We start from the raw sequence: 11,970 nt of genomic DNA, 5'->3' as shown, positions 1-11,970 counted from the left end.
TTTAATTTGATTTCACAATTTAATAAAGGTATAAATTTTAGAATTAATTTTCTTAATTAATACTAGTGGAGATTTTCTTAATTTTCTTTATATCAAACAAAATCCTGATTTTATATTTTTTTAATTGTTTTAGTTTTTATATATACATAAACATCATATCTCCTATTGAATTATCCTATCCATTGTAATTTCCTAGTTAAATAAGAATTAGGTGCTAGTGTTAATAAATTAGAATTAAAAAATTTACTTCCCATGTGTTTTCAAGTTCGAATAATGTGGTTATTAATATAATAACCATTAAAGATTTACATGGTAGTTAACTTCATATCTATGTTAATATATATATATATATATATATATATATATATATATATATATATATATATATATATATCACGTGTTACAAAACAATGTTACATATATAATTATGCGTGTGTCTGTGTATCCAACTAAATAACTAAATAACTAAATAAAAGGTGATCTTAGTTGGCGAGAAGAATATTCATAAGAAACAACCAACAAAACATAGGATTGATCGTAGCATATTTTGTCCCTCCACTCATTTTGAATTGATTGTATCCTTTTACTCCAGAAATTTTCATAATATGATCCCGTCGTCGATATTTCACTAGTTTTTTCAATAAATCTGGACAGGTTGAAATTCTTGAAAAATAAAATAAAATCTGAAAATAATAATAATAAAATTATAAAAAACATAAGAACCATTAGAAAATAAATACAAATTTGAAAACAAAATATTACATTTAAAAGTAGGGACAAATCAAAATAAAAAAGAAACGAATTATTTTAAAAATTAAAAAAGAGAAAAGCGAATAAAATATCCCGTTTTTTCTAAAGGCTTTTCCATTCCTCAATCGAATATTTTGTTTTCAGATTTGTTTGTATTTTTTTATTTTTTTCTAATAGTTCTTATTTTATTTTTTTATTTATTTTTAAAAAATCTAGAGCGCATAGTTGTATATTATTTACATGATCTACACATAATAGAAAAATCGATGAAATCAGTCTCAGAGGCCTTTTATATATATATATATATATAGAAAGATGCTAACCTCCCTTCCTGGGAAAGTTAGCCGTTAACCTTTCCCTCCATTTTCTCTTTTCTTATTTTTGGAAAAACCGCCAGGAACCTTTTAACCTGCCATTAACAGGAGGAAACACTAAACAGAGCTCTCTTCTTGTTCCAAACCTCACTCATACTTTCCTCTGTGCAGAAGAAACAGTGGAGATTTGGAATGAAAAGACTGCAAGTAAGAAGGAATTGCTTTATGCAACCCCAAAAAGCCATCCTTTCCTTGTCACTTCTACATTTGCTTATAAATGCTCTCTTTTGAAAAAAAATCTTACCGAATGCATTGTCATTTTGAAAAGAAATACAAGCTCGACAACAACCAAAACCAAAAACCGTTTGGATTCTCTATCTAAAGAATTATGTCTTTGAGCCCACCCAGAACAAGAACCAATGGCACCACAGGAAACTTCCAGCCTTACTGGTGCTACCAGTGCCATCAAATGGTCAGGATTGCCACCACGGACCCATCAGAAATCATCTGCCCTCGTTGTTCAGGGCAGTTCCTTTGTGAGATTGGAATTAATAGACCAATACTGGTTGTTGATTTCACTGCTTTTGATCCTTCACCAGAAGCTCGCTTACTTGAAGCACTATCTCTCATGCTTGACCCACCAATCAGAAGATTCAATTATAGTCTCGATGAACCTCAACCTCAACCTCAACCTCCCCGTCGGTCCTGGTTTCGTAGACGGAATCGACCTGACTTTTTTGATACTGAAATTCGTCCTCGAAGGCGTAGAAATCTGTCGCTAGAGCTTGATGGGAGAGATAATTGGGATTCATTGGACCCTGAAATCCGCCCACGGAGGTCTCGGGATTCGAGTCTTGATGGGAGAGGTATCTTGGAACACGAACCTGGGATCCAATCCAGGCCAAGAACATGGATCCAATACAGGCCAAGGAATCCTTTTGGTGAACCAATTGAACCCCTTCTGCAATCTGAAAACCCAGTTCCTCCCCTGGTTGATCCCAGGGACTTTTTTTTGGGGTCAGGCCTAAACGAGTTGATTGAGCAATTGACACAAAATGACCGCCAAGGGCCACCACCAGCTCCAGAAATCGCCATTGATACCATACCAACTGTAAAAATCGAGGCAAGTCATTTGGTGAATGACTCTCATTGTCCGGTTTGCATGGAAGAGTTTAAAGTTGGAGGGGAGGCAAGGGAGTTGCCTTGTAAGCACATATACCACAGTGAATGTATCGTGCCATGGTTAAGGTTACACAACTCCTGTCCAGTTTGTCGAAAGGAGTTGCCGGTTAATAGTGAAAGTAGTGCTCAAGATGAAGATGAGTGTGAGGATGGAGGGGGTAGGAGGGGAAGGCCGGTTAATAGTGAAAGTAGTGCTCAAGATGAAGATGAGTGTGAGGATGGAGGGGGTAGGAGGGGAAGGTGCTCGAGGTGGAGGAGGCAGTTGTCATCTTTATGGCCATTTCGCGCTAGGTATGGGAGGATTAGTCCTCACGGAGAGGTTGCCGGTACCTCTCAAGGAGGTGAGAATTGATTTCTCAACCTATATATGTATATTTAGCAAGATCATGTATTTAATATTTGAGTAAATGGTTTCACGTTTATTTGAATGTGCAAAATTGTTCCTTGGTGTACTTCGTACTTCTTAATTTATCTCTTTGATAGCTGCTCGGGATAGTGAAATTCAACTCTCATGTTTCATTTTACAAGTCTGGAAACTGAAAACATTTCCATGCGACAAAAAGACGGAAAATCATACTATTTAGCAGCAAGGATGAATTTCTGAATAGCAAGATTTGATGGATGTTAAATATATCAGAAACTGGTTGTGATTTGCCTGTTATATACTGAATTCTTCTCTTATATTTTTTTTTTCCAGCAGTTGATTCACGATGGTGTTCTTGCAATATTCTTTAGCAATAAAACGTTGATGGTCTTGCTAAAGCTATTTATATCGACTTTGTTATATGTTTGTTAGGAATGTAATTGTATGGACCAATTAAGGAAGGACACTCGAGAAGAAATTGTGCAGGACAGCTGATAGATTACAGGTATGCCATTTTCTGGCTTAGCATTGATAGTTTGTCAATCAATTCCATTTTATCCGAAAGAAACTAGATATCCTATAAGAACCACCATTTTTCTGCACAGTTCGTATGCGGAGCATCATTCTGTACTACTATTTAGTGCATGCATACTACATCTGCTAACCAGGTGGTATGACTTTGTGTTGCAGGGCAAAGCTAATTCTGCGGATAATATATCGTTTTATGCGACTACTGATGTACTTCAATGAGACATGGCCTAAAAGCTTCGCAGTTGTCTCTGGTTTGGTTGACGAAATATATTATTTCAAGAGCAAAATGAAAAGAAATTGAAGAATAAAATATTTGGCATGCACTTTGTTGTATAGGCGTGATGTTTTATTTATTTGCAAAGAACATAAGGGAACCACCAAAGCTAATTACTTATTTATTTATTTATTTTCTTCGCTAAAGAAGCAGTTCTGGATTAATGGTAAAGCACTCAAGGTTGAGTCCTTGAGAATGGCAGATCCCATGCACAACGGACAAAAATCCAATTCATTCACAGCTTCATAAGTGGTTGTCAAATGCATTTGCATTATAAATTGTCTCTTTTTCATTGAAATATCCGTGATAAGCTGTATAAATGCAAATCACACGATTAATTCCATGAAAACATTTAGAACTGTGTAACCTAAGAAATTTAGGAAGAGGTATTTTCTCAAGGTATTCTGTCATTGTCAACATACTCAAAGTCCCTATTTGACAAACAAAGATCAGTACATATTTTCTCTGGCATTCGTTCCTGTTATTTGCAACAGGATACAAAGAGAAAGCTATAAACCACGTTGAGAACCAGCATGAAACACTTGTGTATAGGCTGTGTTCTTAAACATCATCTGTAAAATAATTAAAATAAAATAAAATAGCCCTCTCATGAATATAGGTGTTCTAGAAAATATGCATCCACAGCCACATGTTCCATCTTTCAGGCACGAGATCATGCTTAAGAGTCAAAGATCTTGCAGGCAATGCCTTTTGATGGTAGAGGTAGCTTATCTTTGATGGTAAAAATGAATGAATGAGTCAAAGACCTTACAAGGTTTCTTTTCCTTTCCTTTTCTTTTTTTGTGAAATAGTGGGAATGACAATACTAAACGAAATGCTTTGCAAATCTGAATGAAGCTGCTTTCTAAGATTGTCAGCAACACAGTTCCTAGATTACCATTCTTCTTGACAGCTTCCTCTGTGATCAGCGTAGAAAAATTCCACTAGTCCTACTCAGAGATATGACTAGGTTAAGACTGAAGAAGCATACTGTACTACACTTCTGAAAGTAATAGAGCTGATTTCTTATTTCAAATCTCTTCCACAAATAATCCAGCATCTGAGAAAACACTATATTTCATCAATTCCTTCACCTTATGCATCCCACCAATCTCCTGTAGCTAGATTCTATAATACATCCCTCTCATCGAGCAGGTTGCTTGATAATCTTCAATTAAGAAATGCTTTCATAAGGTGTGGCTGAAGATGAACATTTAAATGGAAGACTTAACTTCAGTTTTATAATAGTGCTGATTGTGTAGCAATTTAGATGATTGCAATGAGAAGAATTACATATGATATGCATCATAAGTAACAATAAGATATCAGAGTCAATGTGATTTGAAACATTTCACAAAAACATTATTTTTGCAAGGTAGCAAAAATGCAAACACGAATTTGTTCAAATAAAGACTTGAGAGGAGAAAAGATAAAAATAAATGCCAAAAGAGATAAAATTTAATGCTCACTGTGCTGATTCATTTGTAAGCGCAAATGGAGTAACACAGCCCAAAGGAAACTTGAAAATAAAAAACACAAAACAGATTTAATCAGACAAAATAAACATGTTGAAATGTTAGATTGCCATGCATCACTAGCTCATAGAACAAGACCTGGCATTTATTTAACCCTGATCTAATAAGATTATTACCATTGCAACACAATCATGGATGTGATTGCCTTCATATGTATCCGCGGTGGGAACATTACACCAGATAAGAATAGCCAAACTCAAGGAGTCTAGTTTATCCCTACAAACAATTTAATTTCTCTCAGATCCAAGGAGAGTTAAAAGAGGAAACATAATCTCATTCACATTTTCCAGAATTTTGTCTAGCATCCTATTCCAGGCTGTAAGAAGTCAAGGCTACAAATACAAGTGCAAGCAAGGATAGAAAAAAAAAAACTGCCAGTAACAAGGAAATAACAATGGAAAAACGAGATAAGGGAGGGACTCCAGGCATATACCTGAAGTATCTCACCCAGTGCTTCTTCAGGTGCCATTCTTGTACCTCCTCCCAAACCAAGCCTCCGAGACAACACTGCACAGTTGAAAGGCATAAAGTAACTCCCATCAATATCCAGGAAATGAACAAACATAGAGTATCAAAGCTATCTTTGATCCCATTTAGGCTTTATGAATTCATGAGGTTAAACGGAAAAGGAAAGGTAACTTACCTTTCATATCTACTTTCGTATCCACCAAAGCGGAAACAATATAATACGGACTTTTCTAGTCCTGCATGTATAAGGATGTACAATTACCGGGGTATGGATGAGAAAAGATGCAAAAGACAGCGGAGATGCACTGCTGTAACAACTAGCAAATGAACAACTCAAAAACATGCTGTCTAGTTTACCTTCAAGAACAAAATTTTACAGAGGCCACCTCCCTTATCTCCGACATATTTTTCCTGGTCGAAAACAAAATATTATTGCATCAGTAGACAAGCATAATATAAAATATTATTTCTGAAAAAAAAAATTACCTGTGCTTCAACAGTCAAAACAGTAGGATGTTCATACTGCGAAAAATCAATTTGAAGCTCCTAAAAAGAACCCAGCACCCGATTGGTGAAAAAATGACAACAGGAACATTAAAATAAGCTATCACCGAGTAATGCGTGCAAATTCAAGTTATAAAACAACTCACTTTTAGAAATTTAATTAAAAGTCAATAAAATTGCTAAATCCCAATTCAAATGTAGTGATCTTGCAATTTAATAATTGCTAATTTTCTGATAAGGCATCATCACCCTTTCCGAATTCACAGAATTTTTATCGTGCAACCATAAAATCACGAAAAAAAATGACTGAAAGCTGAATCCAAATTATCCAATACTACTCATCACTAGTTAATCTAATAAACGATCAAGAAATTGGAAAATGAGACAAAACAAAGATAACCCAGATTAAGTTTTTGACATTAATGAAGAGCTAGGGAGAGGGAAACGGCAAACCTTCAAGCGAGCAAGCAACTGGTCCTTCGTAAAGCCCATTGTCCGTGAATAGTAAGTAGAGAAGGAAATACTCTGTCTGACTTTATGATTCATGGAGATGAGGTTTCCACTGGGTTAGCATGATAAGTCCAAATCTAACTTGGAGTCCATCTTTTGGTTTATGGGTTTGGCCCTAAATCAAGATCACACCCATGATTGGCCCACTTAATAGGGTATTAGTGCTGGATAGAGCTAGTTTCTTGGTTTTCGACTGGGCTAGTTGAGAGCCTGAACATAGGATATCTGGGCTACACTACATGGATTAGAGCCTGCTTCTTACAAAGGGTAACACATTGGATCCATGGGAGATGAGTTCATCATGTAAGTCTCGTACACCCAATGCTCGTAAACTTTTTGTATTTTTGCTGTTATCTTCTTCTCTTTCCTTTTTTTTTAAAAAAAATAATAATAATGTTACTATTGACATTATTTAGAACTAAACTATCCTATTGGGACACGTTATATCACATAATAGAGCATAAAAAATTTTAAATATAAAAAAAATTAGATATTGTTAATGTGTCTTCTAACAAAAAAAAAATTAATTAAAAATAAATTTAAAATCAACTATATATTGAATGATATTTTTATCTAATATTAAGATGAAAATACATTGAATCTACATGGGTCAATCTAGATTGACTTGTGAAACTCTTAGGGATATTCTTGAAAAGAAAATTAAAAAATTTAATCCTCAATTAATTCAATGTTGAAGAATAAAATTAGTAAAAATTAGCACTTCATTAAAAAAACAAGCAAACTCGCAAAGCAAGTCTTGCACATCATCAGATTCAATAATTTTTTTTATCATGTGATTAATTTTCATTTAATTATAATACAATAAAGTACATGAAATTTTTTTGTATGAAATACTTTTCTTAGAAAAAAAAACATGATAGACACATGGGACCAAGATAAAAAAAAAAAAGAAATCATTGAAAACAAGGTGTAAAATTGTATTTTTTTAATTTCGAGTTAAATAAAAAAAATAGAACATCGATAAGAAATTATGAAATTATATTTTTTAAATTGAGGGGCAAACAATGCATAAAAAAAATAAAATCATAGCACGGATATTGTGGATTAATCTGTCAATTCGTCAAACCCACAACTCAGCTCATAGACTCAATTGAATTCAATGATTTTTTAAAAATTTTTTTACTCAAATATAAAATAACAAAGTAAAAAAGATATAAAAAAACCCAGACATGTGGCCTTCCAACCTGGCCCACACTTCTAGCATGTCTATATTTTTTTATTTCTCAAAGGGATTATTTTTTTTTTTAAAAAAAAAGTTGACGATACACCATCTTTGTTTGTTTGTTTGTATAATTCGGTAATTAGAGATTGCTAAAAAAGATGGGTTTTATTATTATTATTATTATTTTGTTAAAAAACTCATTTTCAATCTATTTTTTTTATTCAAAATACATAAAAAAAACATTTCAAATATCATGATAAATATGTAAAAATAAAACTTGGATGATACCTTACTATATATCTCAATTATATTTGGCTCAGTTATCCCCATGGAATATATTATGAAAAACCCCACATAAAAGTATGCTTTGTAAAGATGTTGATGTGTTTATGTATTGTCACGGGGTACAAAATCATTGGGATAAAGACAAAACCAAAGAGTTATATTGAAATCTTCTACAAAGTCATCAATTTTAGATTCAAGGAAGAACGACAACATGTGCCAGCGGGTAGCAGAACATCCACGCTCCATAAATAATGCACCTCGATGTTGGATTATTTGTCAAAATAGCTGAATTTTGATCATTAGATGATAAATGTAATAAATTATTTGCATATATTATTCCGAAATTCAAGATGATATGATACTCAAAACAAAAACAGAATTGCATTATGCGTGACAATCACCCTCTAGTATGAAACAAACTGTGGGCAAAACAAACAGGGGATATGGTGACTTATCCGATCGACAGGTGCTTCGGCGGATCACATGATGTGTTGTCGTTTTGCAACAAATTAAGGAATTGTCATGTTGTTAGTTTCGTTCATGTGCTCAAATTAGACAACAACAATTCTGCTTCTGTGGGACCGTATTCTGTTAGAGGCCCAGTCATGGCACGCCAAATGGCCAAACAATTCGATATTCAAAGCTCAGCGATGAACGATGAACGAACGCATCCAAAGTCAGTAACGTGGCCCAATGCAAACTCACCTTGAAGAGACCAAATACAACGTAAGACCTGCGGAAGAAACAATTAAGGAAGGAATTTCATGTCCCAACCCGTTGCAAAATAGAACACGTCATTAGGCATGCCCCCCGGCCCCTACGCTGCATGTCTATATACTTTATTTTATTTTTCGCAAAAAAATGATATTAAAGTGATGTAAACATTTTGTGTTTTTTTTCACGAAAATCAATGTCCGGTGTTACAAATGAGTTTTAAATGTATAAGAGAAATTAATGATATGAGTTACAAAACCAAGATTTATGAGTTGTTTTTATTTTAATTAATTAGATGATAAAATAATAATAATAATAATAATAATTATTATTAAAAAAAATTAAGAAAAAACCTATCCCGATACCTTGGGGAAAAAAACAATAGGAGCATGGAATTGGATAAAAAATGAAAAAAAAAATTGTATCAGGTCAATAAACATGAAAAAATATAATGAAAAAAATAACTACTAAAAAATATCTAAAATAAAAATATGGTAATTAAAATAATGAGGGTGAAATCAAGATTAAAATGAATAAATTAGAGGACAACTAATTTTTTTTATTGGAGGTTTGATTGAAAAAGAAAAATAAATAAAGCAAAAAGAAAAAAAATGAATGAATGAGGAAAAAATTGAAAAATTTAATACACCATAAATATAGGTTGAAAAGTGAAATCAAGAACCAATAAATTTTTTATAAAAGAATTAAGAAAAAAATAAAAAATTCAAATAACAAGGACCAATTAAAAAAATACATGAAAAATTAAAATTAAAGGACTAATTAAATCAAAAGGGAATAACACTTATTCAAGAGGAAAATGAACAAAAAAATTATAAATTTTTTTTATAAATTTTCATTTGGTGGTTAAATTGAAGAGAAAAATAATTAATATACTAAAACACATCATTCCAAGATCATTTTGGTACTTAATTATTATTACTATTATTATCATAATTATTGCTATTATTATTATCATCATCATAATTATTACTATCACCACCACCACCACTATTATTATTGTTGTTGTAGTTATTAATTACTGATACCACTATTATTATTACTATTATTATTTTAATTATTATCATTATTATTATACTGTTATTATCGCAATTATAATTATTATTACTATCATAATAAAATATTAATATTATTATCACGGTAATTCATAGTATTATAAATATCTTTATCATAATTATTATTATAGCTAATATTATTATTTTTAAACTTATCATTACTTTCACCACTATTTTTTATTTATCTTTAGCTTGTTACTTAAAAAGTTTTTTTTTTACAAACTTTTAAAAAAATATTATTTTATTGACGTTTTTTTTTTGTTTACCTGTACAATTTCAGTTTCCTGGAACAATCTCGGGATTGAGCTCCAGCTTTCGGTTTTCTTTTTTTTTTTTTTATAATTCGAAATGCTTGAAAAAGAGAAAATAATGGAGTACATAAATGCTTGTTTTTTAACGGATACTGATCTAAATAATTAAGCACTCTAGCCTAATTAGTTGCAGCTCGGATTCTGCAGTCATGCATGCATGCCTGTATGTGCATATCGGCATTGAGAGATGGACTGGAAACCACCTCTTGATGCTTTAATTTGATACGTTAAAAGGGAATACAATTCTCTCAATTTACCTCCATAATACAAAGCTAAGCAATTTTTTGTTCAAATCAGCCCTGCAACGATGTGCTCTCATTGGAATTCTAAGTAGACCAAACAGAAACTACTTCATGCAAACAATTAAGAACATGAAACCGTAGCCAGACGATATTATTGCAACCAGAACAACTAATCTTTGGTTGGATTTTGCTCAAGTTTTTCTCATTTGATATTCAACGTAAAATATCAGAACAATAAAAAAAATATAAATCCTTTCCTATTCTATCGGCAGAACTTCTCTGTGATAAAGGAATTCACAAGGAACCATGCGAAACCCATCATGACCGAAATGAAATAAAGGAAAAATGCAATATTGCTTTTGTTGGAAAACACCAAAAAAAAAGAAAAGGAGAACTCCTGTAAACTACCCGATTAGCTAGTGAAATAAAACCCTCTTTTGGTGAAATGTTAAGGCCTAGGAGTACTTCTCACCATGAACTAAAACAACAATATGAAGTTGAAGTTGATTCATTATGCTTTTGAACTTGACATTTAAGGTTATAAAATTTTTATAAACATTTTATTTAAAATTTGATGTTTAGCCATATGATAAAATATGATTCATTGTTAACGTGGTCAGAGTAACTTTATGTTTTGAACCCAATCTTTAAAAGTTATATATTGACACTTATAGATATGTTTATTTAGAATTTGATGTCTAGTATTGAATAAAATATAACTCATTATTATAGTGGTTAGATCAGTGACTGTAGTGTTTTGACTCTAAATTTGGATATAATTATGAGTAAGCAATTAATATTTGTGTTCAAAATAATTGGTTTAAATTAATTAAGTTTGTGAATGAATAAAAGTGTTTTTAGACTTTTGAATCTTTAAAAATATTAATATTTTGGTATAATAAATGAATTGATTGTAAGTTACATGTATTAGTAAATTTTGATATGCTTGTCCAACTATAGAGATGAACGGTTATTTAATGAAAATATAACACTCATCCTCTTTATTTATTTATTCATTCAGATCTTCAGAAGTTTATAGTTGATGTTTAGACTTTAATATTTCAATAATTAGATTGGTTTATAATCTTAGACTTGTAGTACATTTGATTTTATTTTACTTCGAAGTTGGGTTATTTGATATAAAATAATTTATATTGGGTTTAGTTAAATTATGATTCTAGATTTTTTTTAAAATAAAATATTATTTTAAGTATAATTTTTTAATTGAAGTTAAGATTTCTTTCATTCTTATAAATTAAGTATGGAGTGTTGTCAGGCAAAAGGAATTTTTTTCAAATACCCATATTATTTAATAAAAAATATCAAAAATTGAAATTCCCTTTACACTAAAGGAAACCTAGATGCTGAAAACCAAAATCAAGCCCGCACAAAAAATAAAAACAAATCAACAAGCCCAGATCAAAAAACTTTAAACTATAAGCTGTATCACAAGCTTGAAGTTTGGAGAATCAACAATTAGATGATTCAGTAAAGCCTACACAGATTACCGAAAAAAAGTCAAAAATAAAATAAAAATGAGTCTTGAGATTATTGCAATATAGAGAATTAGAATGAACCAACAAAGTGAGGTTGCATGGGCTGACAATGGGTTGGGTGGCCAAAGTTTTCAGGGGGGTCGTTAGAAATTTAAAGTGGGTGGGAAGTATATTAGTCTAAGGTTTGAATTGAAATCAAAGAAGAAGAGTAAATATAGAAGGAGAGAGGATTGT

The 11,970-nt window shown here is 31.7% G+C and overlaps 1 protein-coding gene and 1 long non-coding RNA gene across 11 annotated transcripts; one reads left to right on the top strand and one right to left on the bottom strand.

Moving 5' to 3' along the window:
* The first annotated feature begins 1,317 nt into the window (after window positions 1–1,317).
* Window positions 1,318–3,564, top strand: LOC133691061 (probable E3 ubiquitin-protein ligase RHC1A). 4 transcript variants are annotated; one of them, XR_009841571.1, is made up of 3 exons: window positions 1,318–2,587; window positions 2,947–3,115; window positions 3,301–3,564. XR_009841571.1 is itself a non-coding variant. In XM_062111385.1 (1 exon), the coding sequence occupies exon 1, from the start codon at window positions 1,453–1,455 to the stop codon at window positions 2,596–2,598; it is 1,146 nt and encodes a 381-aa protein (XP_061967369.1). In that variant the 5' UTR covers window positions 1,318–1,452. The 4 variants fall into 4 exon arrangements, 1 of the variants encoding a protein (XP_061967369.1); XR_009841570.1 differs by having other exon boundaries at window positions 2,944–3,115; XR_009841572.1 differs by having other exon boundaries at window positions 1,322–2,587; window positions 3,043–3,115.
* A 210-nt stretch (window positions 3,565–3,774) lies between these two features.
* Window positions 3,775–6,477, bottom strand: LOC133691062 (uncharacterized). Of its 7 annotated transcripts, XR_009841577.1 has the most exons (6): window positions 6,376–6,447; window positions 5,905–5,964; window positions 5,776–5,829; window positions 5,594–5,654; window positions 5,384–5,457; window positions 3,775–5,166 (listed from the first exon to the last, which is right to left on the bottom strand). It is a non-coding gene; the product is annotated as an uncharacterized LOC133691062 (long non-coding RNA). The 7 variants fall into 7 exon arrangements; XR_009841576.1 differs by lacking the exon at window positions 5,905–5,964 and having other exon boundaries at window positions 6,376–6,477; XR_009841575.1 differs by having other exon boundaries at window positions 5,776–5,964.
* Between the last annotated feature and the right edge of the window lie 5,493 nt (window positions 6,478–11,970).

Source organism: Populus nigra, chromosome 4, assembly GCF_951802175.1.
Source record: "Populus nigra chromosome 4, ddPopNigr1.1, whole genome shotgun sequence".
In the NCBI taxonomy this organism is placed as follows: domain Eukaryota; kingdom Viridiplantae; phylum Streptophyta; class Magnoliopsida; order Malpighiales; family Salicaceae; genus Populus; species Populus nigra.
The sequence above is the reverse complement of the archived record's forward strand: the minus strand, read 5'-3'. Positions and strand labels throughout refer to the sequence as shown.

Excerpts from the sequence above, each read along its gene's own strand:
- LOC133691061 (XM_062111385.1), top strand. The coding sequence starts at position 1,453 with ATGTCTTTGAGCCCACCCAGAACAAGAACCAATGGCACCACAGGAAAC.